The sequence below is a fragment of the Aulostomus chinensis genome, chromosome 7 (assembly GCF_037954235.1).
Source record: "Aulostomus chinensis isolate RoL2024-O1b breed Wild chromosome 7, RoL_Achi_v1.0, whole genome shotgun sequence".
NCBI classification, from domain to species: domain Eukaryota; kingdom Metazoa; phylum Chordata; class Actinopteri; order Syngnathiformes; family Aulostomidae; genus Aulostomus; species Aulostomus chinensis.
In genome coordinates, this window is record NC_141326.1 from 16,459,427 (window position 1) to 16,479,805 (window position 20,379).

The 20,379-nt window shown below is 42.6% G+C and overlaps 3 protein-coding genes across 4 annotated transcripts; 2 read left to right on the plus strand and 1 right to left on the minus strand.

The window, feature by feature from the left end:
• Positions 1-5,048, plus strand: bend7 (BEN domain containing 7). Of its 2 annotated transcripts, none has more exons than XM_086207777.1 (10): positions 1-217; positions 1,153-1,230; positions 1,323-1,667; positions 2,266-2,385; positions 2,472-2,812; positions 2,914-3,021; positions 3,139-3,256; positions 3,343-3,456; positions 3,731-3,772; positions 4,339-5,048. In XM_086207777.1, the coding sequence occupies exons 1-10, from the start codon at positions 154-156 to the stop codon at positions 4,398-4,400; spliced, it is 1,392 nt and encodes a 463-aa protein (XP_086063903.1). In that variant the 5' UTR covers positions 1-153; the 3' UTR covers positions 4,401-5,048. The 2 variants fall into 2 exon arrangements, with proteins under 2 accessions (XP_086063903.1, XP_086063904.1); XM_086207778.1 differs by having other exon boundaries at positions 3,731-3,824; positions 4,339-4,413.
• Positions 5,049-5,419: 371 nt separating this feature from the next.
• sephs1 (selenophosphate synthetase 1) lies at positions 5,420-12,084 on the plus strand. Its single transcript, XM_086208794.1, has 11 exons — positions 5,420-5,529; positions 5,684-5,777; positions 7,366-7,488; positions 7,604-7,700; positions 7,933-8,036; positions 8,133-8,240; positions 8,326-8,480; positions 8,572-8,662; positions 8,820-8,919; positions 9,079-9,291; positions 10,060-12,084. The coding sequence occupies exons 3-11, from the start codon at positions 7,393-7,395 to the stop codon at positions 10,272-10,274; spliced, it is 1,179 nt and encodes a 392-aa protein (XP_086064920.1). The 5' UTR covers positions 5,420-5,529; positions 5,684-5,777; positions 7,366-7,392; the 3' UTR covers positions 10,275-12,084.
• Positions 11,879-20,274, minus strand: cpt1b (carnitine palmitoyltransferase 1B (muscle)). Its single transcript, XM_086208793.1, has 19 exons — positions 20,107-20,274; positions 18,762-19,021; positions 18,524-18,663; positions 18,222-18,393; positions 18,031-18,132; positions 17,469-17,606; positions 16,908-16,985; positions 16,681-16,788; positions 16,431-16,515; positions 16,031-16,226; positions 15,764-15,949; positions 15,570-15,675; positions 15,201-15,317; positions 14,944-15,108; positions 14,726-14,860; positions 14,004-14,156; positions 13,798-13,911; positions 13,102-13,194; positions 11,879-13,004 (listed from the first exon to the last, which is right to left on the minus strand). The coding sequence occupies exons 2-19, from the start codon at positions 18,900-18,902 to the stop codon at positions 12,873-12,875; spliced, it is 2,361 nt and encodes a 786-aa protein (XP_086064919.1). The 5' UTR covers positions 18,903-19,021; positions 20,107-20,274; the 3' UTR covers positions 11,879-12,872.
• Between the last annotated feature and the right edge of the window lie 105 nt (positions 20,275-20,379).

Genomic DNA, 20,379 nt, shown 5'->3' on the forward strand with positions numbered 1-20,379 from the left:
ACAATAGGATCCATCCAGTCTATTTTGGCTAAACGCTGTGAAAATCCGCTGATGACCGTATCTTTAGCGCAGCCTTGGAATACATTTAACTGATTAATAAAGCAGAGGGACAGTCACTTCGTCTTCTGAAGAGCGATTTTCAGCTGCACGAAGATGGAGAGTGGGGAAAGAAAGAGGAGGAGGAAGTCACAGAGCTTTAAACTGGTCACGGATGAAGGTAAGCTGCTGAATGAATGCAAGACCTTGCAAGATGCGCGTCTGTGTCTGGGTGGTCGTCTGGCGCTGCTATGTGCCAGCTCAGGCGACCCTGTAAACAAAAGCAATGGACGCGACAATGCGTGATGAATCAAGGCATGTAAAACATTCCTGGAGGTGTGATTTAATGTAGCTCATTCTGCTGAGATTCTTAAGAGCGTGCAAACATGTTGCACATTCTTAACACACAGCTTCAATTGTTCACTTCACTGATGAAGCTACACCACCTCTCTCACTAGTTCATACCACCTACAGGTGGTGGTTTCTTCATGGGAAGGGAGGGGGGCTGGGCGGGGGGGGGGGTTGTGCTCTGTTTGACATCACAGATCCCATAAGCAGCACAAGGTTCAGGAAAGGCAGTAAAATTACAATCTGTCATTCAGTTTTTCATTATTATTGTAGGCCAGGGGATTTCTCAGTCTGAGATGGTCGACCTCCCTGCAGACAGCTTGGAATAAGGTGCCCCCCTACCCCTCCGTACATTACTACTAGTTTTGTGTCTGCCTTTAGGTTCATTATTATCTTATCTGATCCAATCGTCAGTCAATTATTTAGCCAAGCTAACCCGGTGTTAATGTTTCAAACAATTTCAGAGAACACAAAATACATGAAAATGAGCTGTTCTGTGTTATTTATTAGTTTTTGATGCTTGGAAAATAGGAAAAGACGGGTAAATTACATCCATACTTTTATATTTTTCAACCAGATCTTTAACCAGATCACACACATTTGGGCCGCTCTACTTGATGTCCATTTCATACCTAATATAATTTGACTGAGCCTCAGCTGAGTCTGTCCAGAGGCACACATATCATGATGATCTTGAAAACCCTTGTTTTATTACTATTTCATTACAACAATACTGTATCTCAACAAAAATCCTTGCGGTTCTTGCAGATTTCAACCCTTCATACTTGATGAATTCTAGCAGCAAAGGTGCCAACGGACAGCCTAAAGATGCTGCTGTGCCTGATGGTGTGTGTCATTTTAAGAATTGAGTTTATCAGCTATTTGTATGAAAGGTTTTGACTAAGTGTACATTACATTCAAACTGTCTCTCTTTTTAGTTTGGCTGGGGGATGAGGGCATGGAGATCAAAAAGCAAATCACCGGAATGATGAGGCTTCTGAGTGATAAGACCAGCAGGGTTTATCAACGTGTTGAAACAGAGCAAGACAGTTTGACAAAGACACCCTCGGACAGGCATCTGACCTGGATGCAGCCTGCACCTTTTTCTGTTGCTTCAAAGGACCACCAGATCAACAGCTGCAACTCTGCAGGGGATGCAGGGCCTTCACCTTTAACCGTGTCCACCCCCATCCCCAACGGTCCAGACTGTGCCCAGAACAGCACCGGCTCCAAAGGCCTGAGGATCATAAACACGGATCAGATCAAAGTGAATGAGACTAATGGTAGGATACCGGAGAGGAGACGACTCATACAACTCCTATCTGCGAAGGGAAATGTTTGTCTCAAAACAGGGAGCAGGTCTAGTGAATTAAGTCAGAGACAGAACGTTGAGTGGTTCAGCTGTAGAGAAGCTGCAACCCACTGTGAGAGAGTAGTGATCCCAGGCCTACAGGGTCCAGAACCTGCTAACTGACCACAAGGAGAGCATGACAGCACTCTGTCACACTTCCCTCCCATTTGGAAAGTGTGACCTCACAGATCCACTCAGTCCTCTATCCTAGGCTGCCCCAAACACCTCCAGGGACCCTGAGTCCAGGGTCAACATACCTAAGGTCCTTCATATGTCTCTCACACTCGGTGTGATGGCTTCCAGGCAAACGTCCCGCTTTCCCTCCTGGTTGTAAACCAGTATCTCCTGAGTCAACTCTTACAAACTGACCACAAAGAGCCAGGTTTATTGGCATGACAGTCAGTGCATAATTGTAGCTACAGAGGTCCACTACAACCACACATCCTGTCATTAGAGAAGTGACATGAAAACCTTCTGAGTGTGCGTGTCTGAGTACACAATCACTAGCTAACAAACCACTCATTTTCCAGCTGATATGGTCCCTCCTGCTGTGCCAGAAACTCCCTGCTGTATGTGTAACTGCGAGGGCACCCTGCAGGCAATTTTGCAAGAACTGCAGGCCATGAGACGGCTAATGCAGACTCAGAAAGGTCAGAGAATGAGCACAAATATTCTGCAAGGGAGAGACATAGGACAGAGACAGTGCAAATAAAATGTGCTATGGTCTTTATTCCAGCATCTTCGGAGAGGCAAGAGCAAGCAGCATCACCATGCCAACCTCGCCTCATCCCTGGCCCTACTCCTCGCTGTAGACCCCGTAAGAGGAGGACAATCTATAAAGTGCCACCATTAACCATGTCAGGGACTAGAAGAACAACTCTTTCCCCTGTGGGAGCATCATCACTTATAGCTGCAGAACCTGAAGAGAGGGAGGACTGTGAGAAACACTCGTCCTCACCCAACAGTCATCCAATCTCCACTGAGGTTTCTGCACAGGTTCCTCGCAGTAATCCAGTAACTGTCAAAAACACACAGAATTCTCTCTTGAACCAACTGAGGGAACCTCAGGACGCAGAGGTACTGGTAAACTACATGAGTTAGGGTGTGTCTACCCCTGAATTTTCAGAAGATTTCCCGAATGATCAAAAGTCACACTGTTTTATTTGATTGTCTCTTAGTCTGAGGTGCGCCTTGCGGAGGATTATGACGTCTTTATATCGAAGACTCAGCTAGATTCAATACTGGTCAACTATACACGTTCTGGCAGCCTGCTGTTCCGGAAACTGGTACGCATCTACAACTTTGATGTTAAGAAAAAAAGTTGAGTTTGCTTACGTTTAAGCGCTGTTTTAATATGGACCTACTATATAAAATTGTATCTTAGTGAACTGAGTTGTGTTTAGGTGTGTGCCTTCTTTGATGATGCCACCCTGGCCAACTCTTTGCCAAACGGTAAAAGGAAGAGAGGACTTAATGACAACCGTAAAGGCCTAGACCAGAATATTGTGGGTGCCATTAAAGGTATGTGAAAAAAAAATGTATCAAATAGATCTCGACATTGGGATTTTTGCAGAAACATCATGTATTGTCATGCTATCTGTGCCCAGTGTTTACAGAGAAATACTGCACAGAGCACAGAATAGAGAAGTTGCCCGGACCACGAGACTGGGTTCAGATCCTTCAAGATCAAATCAAACTTGCCAGGAGAAGGCTGAAAAGAGGTTTGCTATCTAGTCTGCTGCGTCTTTTATCAAAAGTCCATTGATTTTGATGTTATTAATTTGACCACAACCATTACCACTTCATGCCCCACTCATTTATCTCTTGCCTTGCTTGTTGTTTGAAGTACCTGGCCATTGGTTGTGTGACATCACAAAACCTCCCTGACAGTCTGTGACTCTGATCTGTCACACAGTTCCCTTTTTCATCCTGTAATCTTTGATGTCCCACTGCAACTTCTGCGAAGGTAAAACTTGCTTTTTCATTGCTCCTCAGATGCTGCAGAGGCAGAGGCAGTTTTAAACGGACCTTCAACAAGTATAAACCACACATGAAAATGTCAACACACACTACCCTCTTCTATTCACTAGTCAGTCGTATGCGTTTGAATCTCTTTCTGCATCTTTCCTCAAACATCAGCACACCATCTCACATCTTTCCATCACTTCCCCTCTGAGCTCACAATGTCTCTAGCTTCTGTCTCAAAATGCATGTGCACACGCACACGCACACGCACACACACACGCACGCACACACACACACGTACGCACACACTGGCTTGCTCATTGGCTCATATGTCTTTATCACGCCGGTACTGTGACATTCTACATTCTCACGCAGCTTCCCAAAATGTCAGCTAATTATCCTCACACCGTGCACAATCTTCCTTCTTTCACCTCTCTATTTTGCCTTCCCCATTACAATTCCTCTTTCTGCTGTCTCATGCTTTCATTAAGGTTTTAAAGATAAATGAAATTACATGACACTTTTTTTGGCGTGGGGGGGGGGGGTCTGCAGTCAGACAAATAGCAAACAGATGATCAAGAATTTAAGACTCATGCAAGCTTTTATTTTGAAATGTACATATCTTCACTTTTTTTCAGGCTGCAACTACAACAACCCTTCAAGTGTGAAAGAGACAGTGGTGAACAACATGACTGGTTGATTCAAGGGCTGCCTCCATGGCCTTACAGAAGATCTGATGATCGTCTCAATCTGCCACTTTAAATTTTTCTGTCAACTGATCGGTTATGGATGGGTTTCAAACACACGTTCAAAACATATCCATATACACACACTGCCTTTTGTGTCTGTTTACACTTCCAAATGATGTTTATGATCTAATATGGAAGCCAATGGAATAGAATTATGTGCTAGCAGACACTGAGTTATATATCATTTAAGAAATTTCAAGGCATTTTCAAGTTCAGAAATGACTTACTGATCTCACAATAGACAACACAGCTTTAAAGACATTTCTGCTTAGCTCACATTACTTGCAAGGTATACATACGTATGTATACAAACACACATAGGTTATTTTACACAGTATGTTAAGAGAAAGTATCCATTGTAGATTGTGCCTTGTTGAATGACCATTAACAGTGGGTGTAATGTGTAGTGCGGCATTCACCTTCATTCCGAAAAGTAAAAATATTTGATATATTGAATCGATTTTTGCAAAATAAAATTGCTTGAAAAGCTACATCTGCCTGGACATAATAAAAAAATATATTAGTCTATCAATAAATGTTTCTTTTATTTATTATAACCTATAGAATGCTTTATGCACATCAGTGTTTTGTTGTCAATATTGTGGAGTTAAAGCATTTTTATATATACATATATATATTTCTGCTCATGTGCATCTTAAATTAATATTGTTGCTCACATAATTAAATGTGGTTTCTTGACAATTTGTGTCCGAGTTGTTTTTATAGTTAAAGTTAAAACCAAGAAAATAGGCCAGCAACTTAAACATATGGCTGAACTTCTCAGTCGTAAAAATAATTTAAAACAAAACAACAGCGGAAACCACTCTGATCAAATTTAACTTTTAGTATGGACAACACTGCATCAAACTACAAGTTAGAAAACCTCGGTATGTTTACCCAGGTCTTTGTAAAGGTTCACATTTTAAATTGGACAGTGTCATGTTGTTGCAGGTTTAATTGGAGGGAAAACAGCAAATTAAAGGTACACTCCATTGTAGAGATTTTGTTGCCAGACTTCACAGCTCGTTAAAGGGGATGTTAAAGCCGCCAGTGCGCTGTCGGAGGACCCTTTGAGATCGCGTAAGTTTCCTCTTTATATTTTCGTCGATATATTATTTTACGAAGACGAAAATATCGGAAGCAGACCTTCGTTAAAATTGTGTGACGTTATACTTAATAGCTCGAATTTACTCCCTCTAGACGTGACTGAGGAAACAAATTTCTGTCATTTTAGGTCAGGCTTTCTCGCAGGACGCCCGTTTGTAGCCCCGATGCCTGCTGCTGCCGTCCCCGCTCTTGTGTCGGGATCCAGCGCTGACTTGAAGCTGGTAAGGATAAACTGGTCAGTTCACTTAAAGGGGAAATGTTGCAAGAATATAACTTCACTTTGGTCCTTAAATTACACATAGAGCAATTGTAAACACTTCTGATGCATCATGCCATTATAAACTTTGCACAACTCGCATGTTCAACGTTGTTTTATTGATATCAACTCTGATGTTGCACACATCGCATGGCGTGGGACAGCAAAGGGTTAATTTTTTCCGCCGCCGACATTTTTATTCGGCGCTCTACGGCAACTTTGTAACTTTCATGTGTTACCAGCTTGCGTTATGCCTCACAAGTATGTGGTATATTTGGGCCGTAGCGCACACATGTGGCGTTTTTAAAGGTGTCAGAGTTCATAGAGCTTTAGACACTTAGCTCTTTGTTTCATAGAGCTGCTAATGCTCCTCATTGATCGGTGCTAGCTAGCCTGAGCTAGCATGGAAACGAAAGATGCACATCCACCAAAACACACACACACCAATGCGGATGATGTAGCTGTTACTATCAGTAGATTCGTCACATAGTTGAGCCTACAATTGTTGACAGTGAGGTGTTCATAACACAGGACAGAGAAGTTAACCTCGGCTGTTAGCCTTGGGGTTGAATGAACTTGGCAGCATTTGTCTCTTGAACACTCCCTCAGAGTGTCAGCGGAGGCCCCCCCTGAGTAAAACATCAAACCGGGTCATGACTAACCACGAACTCAACTGTCATCTGTGCAGGATACCCGAATGTTTCATATTCCCATGTTGGAGTACGCCATCTATTTGTTTTCATGAAACGAAGCTTAATGTATCAGCCCAGCGTTCATCAGCTCATTGTGAAGTTCAGTGTTGCCAGATTTGCGTCATGTGCGCTCTGGCTGTGGTGCAATGTGTGTGCACATTAAACTCTTAGCAACACGGACTGCATGTGTTTGTTACTTTAGTTTGTACATCAGTTTAATACCCCTTACATATTAGTCTTACAGTTTATAACCTGCATCATATCTATCTATCTATCTACGTTTTTGATCTTGAAATGTTCTGCTCTGGTGTGCCCAGATGTATCATTAGGGCCTGAGCCTGAAGGTACTTTGCTCTCATGTTATATTGTTGTATAATCATATATTAAATATATTTTTTAGCGTATATTAAGTTTATTATGTTTTTGCATAAAATATGAAATAGTCTATGATTTTCAGTCATTTAAGAAATGCACAATGTCTTAATATTTTTACCAACATCTGAGATGCTATAATTGATACAGATTTTTGTCCAATAGCCAATATTTAGCAGTGTTGAAATTACCTTTATTAGACCTAATATGATGACAATATTACAATATAACATGGAAAATCAAAACCCATAAATCATATTATATTTGTTTCCCTCATCAGGACAGACCTGAACAAAAGTATTGGACCAATATGTATATATTTTTTTAAATGACCATAATTTGTTGATATTGATGATGTGCCAAGATTAAATGGGCATCCTGTTATTTTACAGCTTAATTATTGACTCAGCTTTTCTCCAGATCATCATCACATTTGTGATTCTGGTCCTCCACCATTTCTTCCATCTTGTTATTTTCCTGTGCTTTCAGAGGTGAGGGCCCAGAGTTTCTTCAGTCATGTCTGTGAGGGAGTCCTTTAATCCCGAAAGCTATGAGTTGGACAAGAACTTTAGGCTTACACGCTTTGCCGAGCTCAAGGGCACAGGCTGCAAGGTTGGCTCTCTTCATTGTCATATGTTGAACACTTGTTTATATAAATATACCAGTATTTGGACACCCCAGCTGATAAAAATGTGTGTAAAGTGGTTGTTATTGCCCTCTGCCACAGGTGCCTCAAGAGGTTTTACAGAAGCTGCTAGAAAACCTACAGGAGAACCACTATCAGGAGGATGAACAGTTCCTGGGAGCAGTTATGCCTCGATTAGGTAAGTTAAGCTTTAAATCGCATCATCAGAACAGGCAACACAGGCTATTCAGTATGTTTCCATGATGTTAGAGAAGGTGGAATTGTTGTGTTAGTGTAACTAAAACTGCATTTTAAAAATACTTGTAAACACGTTAGTCCGACTGAAATCATTCATTTCAAGGTCAGACGAACAGACATCAATAAACATACATCAGTGGGGCAAAACATATCAAGCTGTGGTATTTTTGCAGGCATAGGCATGGACACCTGTGTGATCCCCCTCAGACACGGAGGCCTTTCACTTGTCCAGACAACAGATTACATCTACCCTATCGTGGATGATCCCTACATGATGGTATAAAGCTCCTCCTTTTTGGATTTTTGTTGACACATTACTCATGCCAAATCTGTTTTGCTTCATTCTCTTTTCTTTTTCTTTTTTTATCTGTAGGGACGAATCGCTTGTGCTAATGTTTTAAGTGACCTGTACGCCATGGGAGTGACAGAATGTGACAACATGTTGATGCTTTTAGGAGTCAGCAACAAAATGTCAGAGAAGGTAAGAAGCATGTCCTTCTTATTTGAAGTTGCGTACAAAAAAAAAACCCACATCGGTAATAATGATGCTCTTCCTGGGTTTACAGGAGAGAGACAAAGTCATGCCGCTGATTATTCAGGGATTCAAGGACGCATCAGAAGAGGCGGGCACATCTGTAACAGGAGGACAAACGGTGCTCAACCCCTGGGTGGTGATGGGGGGAGTCGCAACAACAGTCTGCCAGCCTAATGAGTTTATCATGTAGGACTCCCATACTCTCTCTTTTCTTCCATTTTTCAGAGCTGCTTTAGAAAACATTTGCTAATGATTGTATTATTTTTTCTCCCCCCAGGCCAGACAATGCAGTGCCGGGAGACGTGTTGGTGTTGACCAAGCCATTAGGAACCCAAGTGGCCGTTGCAGTGCACCAGTGGCTAGATATCGTACGTTTGCTCCATATTCAGACCAACCTGAGCCCTGCACGACACACACAACCCTCTCCTCCACCTAACATTCAACTACCTCCAGTCACTCTGTTCTCATATGGACATACTTGATGGTCACCAATGTCTTTGCTGCTGTCTCCTCTTTTTCTGTCAGCCTGAGAAGTGGAATAAAATAAAGTTAGTGGTAACCCAGGAAGACGTAGAGCTGGCCTACCATGAAGCAATGATGAACATGGCTCGGCTCAACAGAACAGGTACAAACGCATTTGATTAACTGTGACGTACATAAACATGTACGTTTTTTTTTTTCAGGGACTAACCCTGTAAGGCTGGACAACATTTCGCACAACACAGTAATGTAAACTGTCAAACTTACCATGGGTCTAAGACTTCATCCCTGTCTTCCTCCTTAGCGGCTGGTCTCATGCACACCTTCAACGCTCACGCGGCCACTGACATCACGGGGTTCGGAATCCTCGGCCACGCTCAGACTCTGGCGCGACAACAGCGAAGTGAAGTGTCTTTTGTCATCCACAACCTCCCAGTGCTCGCTAAGATGGCTGCAGTGTCCAAGGCCTGTGGGAACATGTTTGGACTCATGCACGGCACCTGCCCTGAAACATCAGGTGTGTATACGGGATTTTGTCTTCTACCTAACTTCTCTGACAGTTCAATCAGGTGTTTCAGAAGGAGCCTCGGAACATGCTTGTAGGGCTGGCCTTCAGTTGTCTGCGACTAAAACATTCAACTACCTCCAGTCACTCTTGTTCTTGTTCCACACCTGCGCCGTCAATCTCTATTTACCTACAAAAGCTGTTGTTCTTTTTTAGCATGGTGAGAAATATGTTATACCATATTTACTATAATCTGTTCACTTATTAATAAAAGTCTTCCAGCATTTCTCTAGCTACTGATGCTGTGTCCGGTGGGAGGGTGAGGTATCGATACTGATTTTCTGACTTGACTTGGATTCAGAAAATCACGGTTTGATTCGATTTCTTAATCAGTTTGATAATGATGTCGCTCCTGTTAGAAATATTTCTGGCACAATGGTCAAAGCCATATTGCATCTAGACTGCAGTTTAGCACCGTGACCAGTATTTTAGCATTTAGCATTTGTTAAGCATTTTGAGCATTTTATTAATGATGACGCTCTTTTGTTTCATTTGTGTTTTGATATGATGTGAAATGTGAAGCTCGTGAAGTCAAGAATGAAACTGACAGAATAAAGGTTTAGTTATGTGAGCCAGAATGACAAATCTTCATGCTCTACATACAGCTCTGCTCCCCCCTATGTGGTCTTGTGCTGGTTGGTTGTTAACTCCGTCCAGGATCCAGCATCACCACACACATATTTAGGATCCCTGTAACTGAGTGTCTCCTTTCATTTACAGGAGGGCTGCTGATCTGTCTCCCTCGAGAGCAGGCCGCCCGCTTCTGTGCCGAGATCAAATCCCCAAAATACGGCGAAGGTCACCAGGCATGGATCATTGGAATTGTAGAGAAAGGCAACCGCACTGCTCGTATCATTGACAAACCTCGGATCATAGAGGTGGCGCCGCAAGCTGCTACGCAGAATGTCAACCCAACTCCTGGTGCAACTTCTTAATCCACTTTTCCCTGCGTCACAGACCTTAAACCCCCCCCCCCCCCCTAAATAAAAGCTCTGGTGAGTGATTTTAGACACATCAAACTTCAGAACCATCCTAGAGTGTTGAAGTACAGCATCTACAACAAATAGTATGTGCACAAAGAAGACTGGACTGGCATGTATCTACATGAAAAACAACCCCATGCAGTTGCCCTAGGGCGGGGGGCCGAGGGCCATGACATCATCACTCTATGGACTCAACTTACAGTACCCCCCATGATAGAAATTGGTAAGAAACAGAGCATCACTCAAATCTATTTGCCTTTCATGTCTGTTGTATTCTGTTGTGTTAGATGTGCTTGACTGGCAGGCAGCTTCTGGTAGGAGAGCAATGAAGATCTGAGACTGTTGATTCATTTTGAATCTGAGGAAGATGTCGGTGGTGTCTGTGGTGGCCTCTAGATTACTCTCATCAAGCAATCGGGCCATGTGACCATGGTGTTTCTGTTTGTCCCTTCACTTTGTACAGATATAAAAGCCTAGTTTTAGTTCATTGCCATAACTGATGCCTTGAAAGAGTGTGACCAGAATGGTTTGTTTTTTTTATTACTTTGACTTTTTGTATTGATCCCCACCTAAACTAATAAATACTCAAATAGAAGATGAATTGTTCTTGCTCGCTGCACTCATCAGGAGCCTGTACTATGAAGCAGGGTTAGAGGGTTGGTGAGGAAACTTAAGGGCCAACTCGGGGTTTCCTGTACTACGATGTGGAGTATATCACCCTAGTAACTTGTGCCGCAGAGCTAACCTGCTCTACAATAAGCCAAGAGGTAAGATAAGAGGTCAAAACAATAAAACTGACCAATCACGCCTCACGGGCGATGTTGTCATCACACCTAGAGGGTCATGGGAGGGTCTCTCAGGAGTTCCCTCTGATCAAAACCAATTTTTTTGTGGTGGGTATTATTTACATTTGCAAGTTAGTGAACCCATGCACATTTTATTAATGCAGCTGCAGCTGAAAAATTAATGCTAAAGTTGATATATACACCATAATCACCACCAATTCCTTAAATGTCAAACGTGGTTATTGTTGAATCTACTTGTGCCTTAATGACGAACGGTGATATTGAAAAGTACATTCCCACGGCCAGCCATTTGTCGCCGGCCCTCCTTCCTGCTTCGACTGCAGCAGCTGCACATTATGGATGTATATTCATATTTGTGGAGGATTGTTGTCCGTTCCTACCATTGGTCGTTCAGTGTCGCCTCCGCCTTTTTCATGTGAACCCCCTCAAAGACGGCCCAGATTAGCATCGTGCCACTTATTCTTAACTGCACTTGTCTGCTTTTATCATCCCAGGTAACTTGAAGATACCTTGGATGCGCTGATGTTGCTTCATAGTACAGGCTCCCGACTGAGCTACGTGTTAATCATTGTGTTCTTATGTCATACCCCTCAGGAGATTAACGGTTGCCATCTATGTTCCCTACTGATGCTCATATTTAGGGTACGCTGATGTTTAGAGTTTACATTATAGGATATCTGAGTTGTGCAGCTGCAAGGCGCCCTCTGGCTTATTCGCCAATAAGCACTCTTTATCCCTGAACCTGTCGCCTTTATTCATGTAGTTTTGCCAGAAGAAAGCAACCTGACTTACTGTCACGAAGCTTCCAGCAAATCAAAAGTCCAGATGATTTGTCTTAATGTGAATAGCAAGGATGAATCATGACAGCCTCTGTAAATATTCATGTGGATTAGCTAGAACATCCACCCCACCCGGTAAAATAAACTTCTCTTCAAATAGACCGTTCTTCTGTCTCAGTTAATAACCTCCAGCATCACCACAATGATTCATCCAATTTGTCACATCTGTTTTATTAACGCTAGTGATAGCGAGCAAGCTATATGTACATGTGTAGGTACTTCTAATCAGCAGCAAAGTACTACAAATAATTTCAATTTTCCCCACCGTAGTAAACTCAGGTGTACAGTACATATTTACAGTTTTCATATCCTGGCACAAAAGATTCAAGGAGGGAGAAACAAACTTTACAAAAAACAAATCATCCCAATATTTATATATAATTTATAATATACATATAAATAAATTAGAGGACTAAAAAGAAGTCCTTGTGTTCAACTGGGTGGAATGACCAGCTCGTATGATACGATCAAGTAGGGCTGAAAACTGCCATCATCATTGGATGAATCATACAATAAATATGTAAATGAAACTGTTAAGAAACGGACAGATAAAAGGCCCCATCAAATAAATGTGCAGAGGAATAGAAAAATGTAAAATGACAATTGTGTATATTCATGTGTCAAATTACCTACTTTTTAATTGAGATAGTTCCCTTTTTTTTGTGTTTCTGTTCACATTTATTTCCTATCCTAGTACCGCCTCTTCCCCAGGTAGCCCCTCCCCCTCAAATCTATTTCTGTGCATAATTTTTAAATTAACCTGTACATTTACTGGTGTATTGGGCCTTTCATTTATACAAGTATTTCTTTATTTTTTCATTCATTTAAATATTACATAATTTATTTAATTTACTTTAAATTATGGCGAAGTCCTTTGTATAAAAGTATCCGTATACATCTCAGTGTTAGATGTGTTTCTTCCCATTTTCCAGCTGCACGTGAATTTTGTGTTTCCCTGTCTTATTATTTTCAAGCTGGAAAAGTGCTTTGATGTCCATCATGGCCTTCCGAATGTGTTGACCGAACCTGTATGAGTCCTGCAGGTGAGGGGAAACAGAAACAAGGCACCCAGTTATCAAAAATAATCTAAAGTACAAGATGTCCCTACCATATGCAAGGATTTGGTGTTTTTACCGTGTCTGGGCAGGAGAACTTGCTGGAGATGTGGAATGTGACAAGGTTTTCTCCAATAATGATATAAGACACCCCATACCCATCATCCGCCACCTAGAGAGATAAAGGTATTTTTACGATTCATTTTAAAGAAATATACCAAATTTTGGGAGATGCACTGATTTGCCAACCATCCTCAGAGCCACAAAGGATAGATACTCCTCCCTCCTCGGTTTGCACCGTAGGGAGCTGAGACTCTAGAGACTAGCTGACCACTAGTTAGCTTAGCACAACGAATGGTAGTGGGTGGTAAGTGTTAGCATATCGCTGTCAAAAGTCATTAAAAGAACAGGTTCAGGATCTTGGTTTGTCCAGGAATAATCTTTCTCAACTCAGCCATGATTAATAATCTTAGCTTTCCTAACTGATGTTGTAGTGGGGCTCTGGAGGTGCTGTGTCAAATCACTGCACCCAGTCAGGAAAGTAGTAGCGGCTATGTGTCTGTTTTTTTTTATTACAGTGTCTGACATTGTGTTTCTTAAACTATAGTATCAGCCTCAGCCATACTCATGCAATTACATCATAGTATATAACTTCATCTTATAACTGTCTACTACTATAGTTTTTTAATTGATCGTTGTTGTTGGTTTTTTTTTCTTTTTCACAAGACACTGGATGACAAGGGAACAGGTTCTAAAGTGTAAAGGTTCAACTCACTGGGCCAAATCCACCTCCGGCGCACACAAATTTAGGGAACTTGTTGATGTCAACTAAGTTGATTTGCTGCTGAGGCGTCTGGCTGGTGGACAACCTCCAGGGCTCTGAAAGCACCTAGAACCAAGACATGGAACGTTGTGAGGGAAAGGATCAAAAAGAACGGGGTATGGTTGTGATAGGTTGCTTTAGAGGATCCTGGTTCCTACCTGCTCTAGAAATGGGGAGTCAACTCCCAGGTACTTGGACACAATGTAGAGGCAGAAGAGGTGGCGGTCGATACCGTCGCCCGTCATAGCCAGGCGGTACATGTTCTGATGTTTATCTGCTGCCTTCTGAAAGAGCGCAAGTCTCTGGGGGATCTGATCGCCAAAACAACAGACAAATAACCATCATGTGTGGTGATTGAATGTTGTGAACCAGATATGTTGTGCTTTAATCAAAGCCTGAAAGTAGCCTGATTCCCTCCTATTTAAAATGTCGGCAATTAATTAGAAAGTAACTGAACCAAACAGGACTGAGTTCTAACTGCTCTTTTCTCTTTTTGGCAACAGAGAAGTTGAAACAAGAAGAAGCAGTAATGTTAATATTAGTAGAATATAAACACAGCTTCAAGTACAGGCTCATTAACAGTTATTGAACAAAACCGGGGGATGCTGCAACGTGAGACATTTTCTCATTTGTCATGTGAAGGCGTCATGTTTTGGTAACGCCATTGGCTGAAGGAGCTTGTCTGTCAAGGTGAGAGCTCCGCCCTCTCAAAGTGGTTCTAGATTGGGAGTCCAGACGTAGCTGCAGAGGTGAGACACCGGCTGAAGTTCAATGTCCTGCTGAACCAGTTTGTGACTTCACCACCACAGGTACACGTTCACACACACCCTACCGAAGCTCTCTGGTTTGAAGTGTTTCGGTGTGTGAGTGTCCTGCTTACTGTTGATTTCGTGTCCTCCATGGATCTGACAAAATCAACAGACTCAGAGGTGCAGGAGCGCACTGTCTCTGTCCGACCGTCTCTGAACATACGAGTCATCGATGACTCGTACGTCAGACAGAACACTCCCTGGTCCTATAAAACAGGAGGATTAAAATTTAGTTACATGTTAAAATACTGGCATGTTTCTGGTGTAGAGACATGGACTACAGCTTTACCCTGAACTGGGCCAACTGCAGGGCCATTTGAATAAAGGCGTCAGGGCTGGTCTTGCACTTCTTGATAAGACCTTTCCCAAACTCACTGAACAGGCAAGCATGGAAGTCCACATCATCAGCTATCTGTTTAGCAGTTAGGTATGAGCTCTCAATGATGCGTTGGCACTGACCAAGAGGAAAACAGAAGGGCATTATGTGCCTACACAGATAACTTATTGAACAATTTACATGGACATGTTCTAAAGAAATAAATCTACCTCTTTTGGAATCCGCCACTCCAGTCGTGTAGGCTGAGGCAGACCCTTGTTCACGTCTCCTTTACAGTGTCCTTCCTCCGTGTAGCCAAGCTGGACGCAGTCTGTTGCTATGACATACTACACGAACCAGACGATCACAGCATTATAATGCAATCCTTATCACAATGTGACCTGAAAAACGCCCATTTGATAATTCGATCAGTATCTATGTAATGTGTTATGTTAATACTCCAAACAAAACTGATGTATTTGCGAATGAATCCCAGCTGCAAATGATTTCAAATACCTTAGAGAAGTGAAATTATATATTCTTAAATGGAAAGAGGTTCCATTTTACAGGGGAAAAAAAAGTAGTCAAAGGCTTCATACCTCCCATAGATGTCCAACTATCGGAGCATCAGCCCAAGAATGCTCAACATTTACTCCCATTTTTCCATTCGGATAAGAAATCAGCGTGAAGGATTTGTCAAACCACCTGTGAGGAAAGAAAGAAAGAAAGAAACCAAACAATCAAATGAAGTGTTTTCACCAACTGGGGTTTACACCTTGATATCTCAGCCTACCTGTTGAAACAGTTTCCATGAAGCAGAGACTTGGCATAGCTGTCGAGTGAATCGGTTCGTTCAGGATCATAACCCTGCGGCTTGTCATCTAACGTCAGGAAGAAGGCAGCTGACTCAATGGTATCCAGGGATGCTTTGTTCACTCCCTGACTGAAATATTTAATCCGTGCCTGTGCCCACGGAACTCTGGAAGGGATCAAACCTTATCATTGCCGGTTCTTTTGTGAAGATTTAAGTGAACAATACATGTCTTTGTACATTACATACCTATTTCCGGCAGTCATTGCAGCTAATTTCAGTTCTCCTGCCTGTGGTTCTGATGTATCGCTGAGGATCCTTTGAAACTGCATCTCAAGTTCACTGGGTAAGAGGTGGCGCCCTCCAGTGTACAGACACACTTTGAAGAAGCGACCTTTGTGGTAGACTACTAAGTGTTTCCTGTTATTCAGGTGCTGCACAATATCTGCAAGCAACCAAAAAAACATAAGGTTGCGTGAAGGCCTAATACTTGATCCAGAAAGTCATAGATCTCATATGTGCAGACAAATTTTATTGCAAGATAGAGGCACAACCAAACTGCAGGAAGTTAGATCCAAGTGCATTAGAAGATATCTACCTCATTGGGATTAAGTGTTTACTCTTTCAATTGTAAACTAAAGTTGCTTACCTGTTTCAATCCCAGGAATACGGGTGGTGTTGAACATCCTCTCCATCTGACTGGAACACATAGGAACAGTCCCCAGTGCCCTCAGCTGAGGGGAAGCAAAAGAAAGGAAAAGATCCTCAAGTTCAAATGAAAATGAGCTTCATTGTCTCTGTATAATTTGAGGAGAGTATTGAGGGTGGTAAAACCAGCGGAATTAGTGGAAAATCAATGGGTGATTGAGGTTCAAATAAAAGAGCTGCAGTATAATTACTGGCGCATGTTCACCACGTTCCAGTTTGCGTCTGTACTGCAGCATAGCGTGAACCACGTTTCCTGCTCGTGCGGCCTGACGGTGAGTTGGAGTCACGTACAAGAGATCCTTCAAATAGAGACACACAGGTTAGCTGGAGACAGGAAAAGCAGCACAGAACGAAATCAAAGAAGAAGAACTCCTGTCATTTATGTGTCCAACTGTACAACAACGTCAGTCGGTCTCACCATTACGTAGAAGTTACTGTTGACCATGATGGGGCTCCTGCCCCTGAGGTAAATGTACTCCTCCCACCAGTCGCTTACCTAAAAATATATATAAACATATTTGATGAATGACAATATTACTACTTTTTCTTTTAGATCAGTTGATGTTTTTGCTGCACTTTGGTGACTTTTTTGCTATTGCTTATGTCTGTGTTATTGCTTTTTTCTGTTTTTCAGTCAAAGTTGTACTAATTTTAAAGCAGTTTGGCTCAGTGATTAAGATTGGTTCCCTCCCATAAAGGTGCCAATCCTTATATTTCAGAGTCTGGAACCAGCAAATGTTTGATATTGTTGGTTGAAAAATAGAGGAAGCAATTAATTGACAACCCTAATAGTCGGCGATTCATTTTCTATCAATCGACGAACCCACTGATTGTTGCAGCTTCACTGGGGCAGTTCACATTTTTGTCTGCAGTTTTAAAACCTCCTGCTTTCATCCCAGCTTGCTCAATTGGAGCTTTTTTTTTTTTTTCTTTTTTTTTTCATTCGAACCCAAACGTTGCATCAATTCAACATACTCACATAATTTGTTGCCCACCAAGATTTCAGCATTAAGTATCTCTGAAGCCTGGCTGCCTTGGTGTCCTTGAAATCATTAGCCAAAGTCTTCATTTTGTTGTACTGCTCATCATCTAGCAGAGGACGAACTGACTCCAGGTACTGTGGAGGGGGAACGTAGTTGAAGCAGCACTGTCATGTAAATACACAGTCACAGACAATCCACACGCTCTCTGAAAAATAAAACATTGAATCTGAAAGAAATCTGTACGCGTACGTGTGTGTGTGTGTGTGTGTGTGTGTGTGTGTGTGTGTGTGTCATATTCATCCAGACAAGTATTGACTACACCATCTTGCCTTCAAACCGCATTCTGGCTAGTTTTATTTTTCTTAGCTTCAATTGAAATGACTCTTCATTTAACACTACTTTCACAGCTGAAATTTTAAGTCCTTTCCAAAAAAACAAAAAAAACACACACGTACACATTATGAAGTAAGTATGAATCCATTTCTTCTAAAATACAGCCACTTTTTATACACGTTATACTTCTATATGGCCATAAAGGGGCACAATTTTGTTACATACCCTGTGAATTGTGTTCTCTACACTGGGCACAGGAAGTCTGGGTAAGGATGCCTGGAAGCTGTAAAGCAGCGGGCGGCGTCCACAGAACATCTTTACAAGGCTCTGCAAACAAATAAACAACACTTGATTAGCACAAAGATGAAATAAATCGGTTCAAGCAGTCTGACTGGAGGACAGAAGGAGAAACCCACCAGCCACAGTTTGGTAGGTGTGCTCATTTTTCCATGCGGTTCAAATATCCAGCCGTGATAGGAGAGGAGAGCCTTCAGCGTGTATCTCAGGAGATAAATCAGAAAGAGCCACAGTCCCGTTGCAAACAGGATGGAGCTCAGCACTGCTCGGGCCTGCATGGACAGGTACTCTCTGCTCGGGGACAAATTCAAAGATTTAATCAAAAAGAGAATTTTTCTGCAGCGTGTAAATGTCAGACATCTGTTTAATTAAAAAAAAAACACAAAAAAAAACCAGTAATCAATGACGAGAGGATTCTGACCTGAGTGGAAGGGTTTCCTTGATGGTGTTAATCATTCCTAAAGAAGGGTCCAGTCTAATGTACAAGCTGCTCATCATTGTGATCACCAGCATCAGCCAGCTGAAGGGGCTGGCTGGGTAGACTCCTGCTAGAACGCCATTCTGTCAGAGGAAAGCGAGCATTCATTTTGGTCATGGTTTTTGATCACTTAGAGCACAAACAGAACTTTACTGTAACCCTTTGCATAGGGTTGGTGCACCTTGAACTGAATGGCTCTCTTCTTCCATGCTGTCACCCCTGACAGGTAGATGTTTTTGATGACGTCTTGACTCAGTTTATGATCCGTGCCATCCGGTCGCACGGTGAACTGGAAGCCCACCGCTTGATGGGCTTCGGCCATGTCTGCAGGTCACAATCGCTCAAGGTGATTTTTGCGGTGGTCGTCACAGGTGCGGGCTATTGTTGCCCGGGCAACAGCCCATTAGCACTCTTTGGCAAAGTTGCCCCTCTGGAGTTTTTCTGCATAAATACAAGTAGTTATTTAAATAATCCCAAAGTTTATTAGCCGCTAATCTGGCCCAGAGCTCTTTTTTTTCTTTTTTGAATTATTACAGCTGTGCAACATACACAACACAGTAACGTACATGCAACAAACACAACATACACAAGACGTGGAGCCTGAAATACACTCAAAAAGTCAACCATCACATTCATTCAAGAGGGAATCTGGAGTCGCACTAGATAAACGATAGTTTAACTGTGCGTGGTGTGTAACCCCCAAGTTTCCAGTCGTCAAAGCCGCGCCGCGTTCCGGTACCGACGCAGACCGCGTCCGTCTTCCTAGTCGCTGCAGTTCCTCCCCCCCCCCCCCGGTCGCGTTTTGCCTGTCCTGCTTCATTGATCTGCTCCGAATCTGCGAATGTGTCGGTTGTGTCTTGACTCATGTTTCGAACAAGTGAGCGTAGAGCAGGAAGCTGCACGGTTTGTTAAAATGACAAAGGGGGCGAGTGACTTTCTAAGAACTGAAATAATATAAAGACTAGAAGAGGAAGTTAACCGTGTAAAATTCCAAACAATGATATTTGTACTGTTCGAGTTCATAAACCGCGTAGTGTCACTGACTCGGTGACTGGTCTAGGATTTCTTTTTCCATGTCATATGACTGAAGAGTCTCTCAGTGGGACAAAGTTCACTGGCCAGATATAGCAGGGTAGGCCGAGCCAGAGCGCAGGCCTCAGATGGGCATGACAATGTAAACACAGCACAGACAATAAATGCGTGCTGACCCCTCTGGTATCATAGGACACGGAGGACGGGATGGACAAGTAGGTCAGAGGTGACTGGTCCTTTACATCCTGTCAGAAATGCTGAAATGTGGTTTCCATCACCTGACTTTGTCTCAGAACTTCCCCATCGTGATGTCTGCGTACAAGTGATGGTCATAATGAAATATGCCATTCATTTCTCGTCCTCTTTTTGATAAACTTTTTACCCCTCGCTGTAATATCATAATTGCATCATCAGTGTGTTAAGATACACAGCCATGAAACGACCCTGCAGCTGACACAACACGCACACATGAGTGACACAAAAGAGAATTTTACCTTAGTCAAGGGATCGGTGTGACCCAGTGAGGTAGAGGAAGGCTGGGACTCCGGGACCGAGGCACCTGAATGCCTCTGTGCTCAGGTTTGTGTGCTCTATGCGACTCCACTGCCCTTGAAGTGGCGCTTTCCTCAGGTAGTGACATTAGAGGCGTCCTCTACTGGGCTTTGAACTCCCCAACCTCTCTCTCTCTCTCTCTCTCTCTCTCTCTCTCTCTCTCTCTCTCTCTCTCTCTCTCTCTCTCTCTGACACGCTTCTTCTTGTAACAGGAC

What these genes read in the sequence shown, in the direction of transcription:
- bend7 (XM_086207777.1), top strand. Translation starts at nt 154, where the DNA reads ATGGAGAGTGGGGAAAGAAAGAGGAGGAGGAAGTCACAGAGCTTTAAA. An exon ending in CAAAGTGAATGAGACTAATG is followed by an intron (nt 1,668 to 2,265) that starts GTAGGATACCGG and finishes CTCATTTTCCAG; the next exon opens with CTGATATGGTCCCTCCTGCT. An exon ending in TATTGTGGGTGCCATTAAAG is followed by an intron (nt 3,257 to 3,342) that starts GTATGTGAAAAA and finishes ATCTGTGCCCAG; the next exon opens with TGTTTACAGAGAAATACTGC.
- sephs1 (XM_086208794.1), top strand. Translation starts at nt 7,393, where the DNA reads ATGTCTGTGAGGGAGTCCTTTAATCCCGAAAGCTATGAGTTGGACAAG. An exon ending in AGCAGTTATGCCTCGATTAG is followed by an intron (nt 7,701 to 7,932) that starts GTAAGTTAAGCT and finishes GTATTTTTGCAG; the next exon opens with GCATAGGCATGGACACCTGT. An exon ending in CAGCCTAATGAGTTTATCAT is followed by an intron (nt 8,481 to 8,571) that starts GTAGGACTCCCA and finishes TTCTCCCCCCAG; the next exon opens with GCCAGACAATGCAGTGCCGG.
- cpt1b (XM_086208793.1), bottom strand. Translation starts at nt 18,902, where the DNA reads ATGGCCGAAGCCCATCAAGCGGTGGGCTTCCAGTTCACCGTGCGACCG. An exon ending in TGGAGGACACGAAATCAACA is followed by an intron (nt 14,157 to 14,725) that starts GTAAGCAGGACA and finishes TTTGGCGATCAG; the next exon opens with ATCCCCCAGAGACTTGCGCT. An exon ending in CCGGAGGTGGATTTGGCCCA is followed by an intron (nt 13,195 to 13,797) that starts GTGAGTTGAACC and finishes TTATCTCTCTAG; the next exon opens with GTGGCGGATGATGGGTATGG.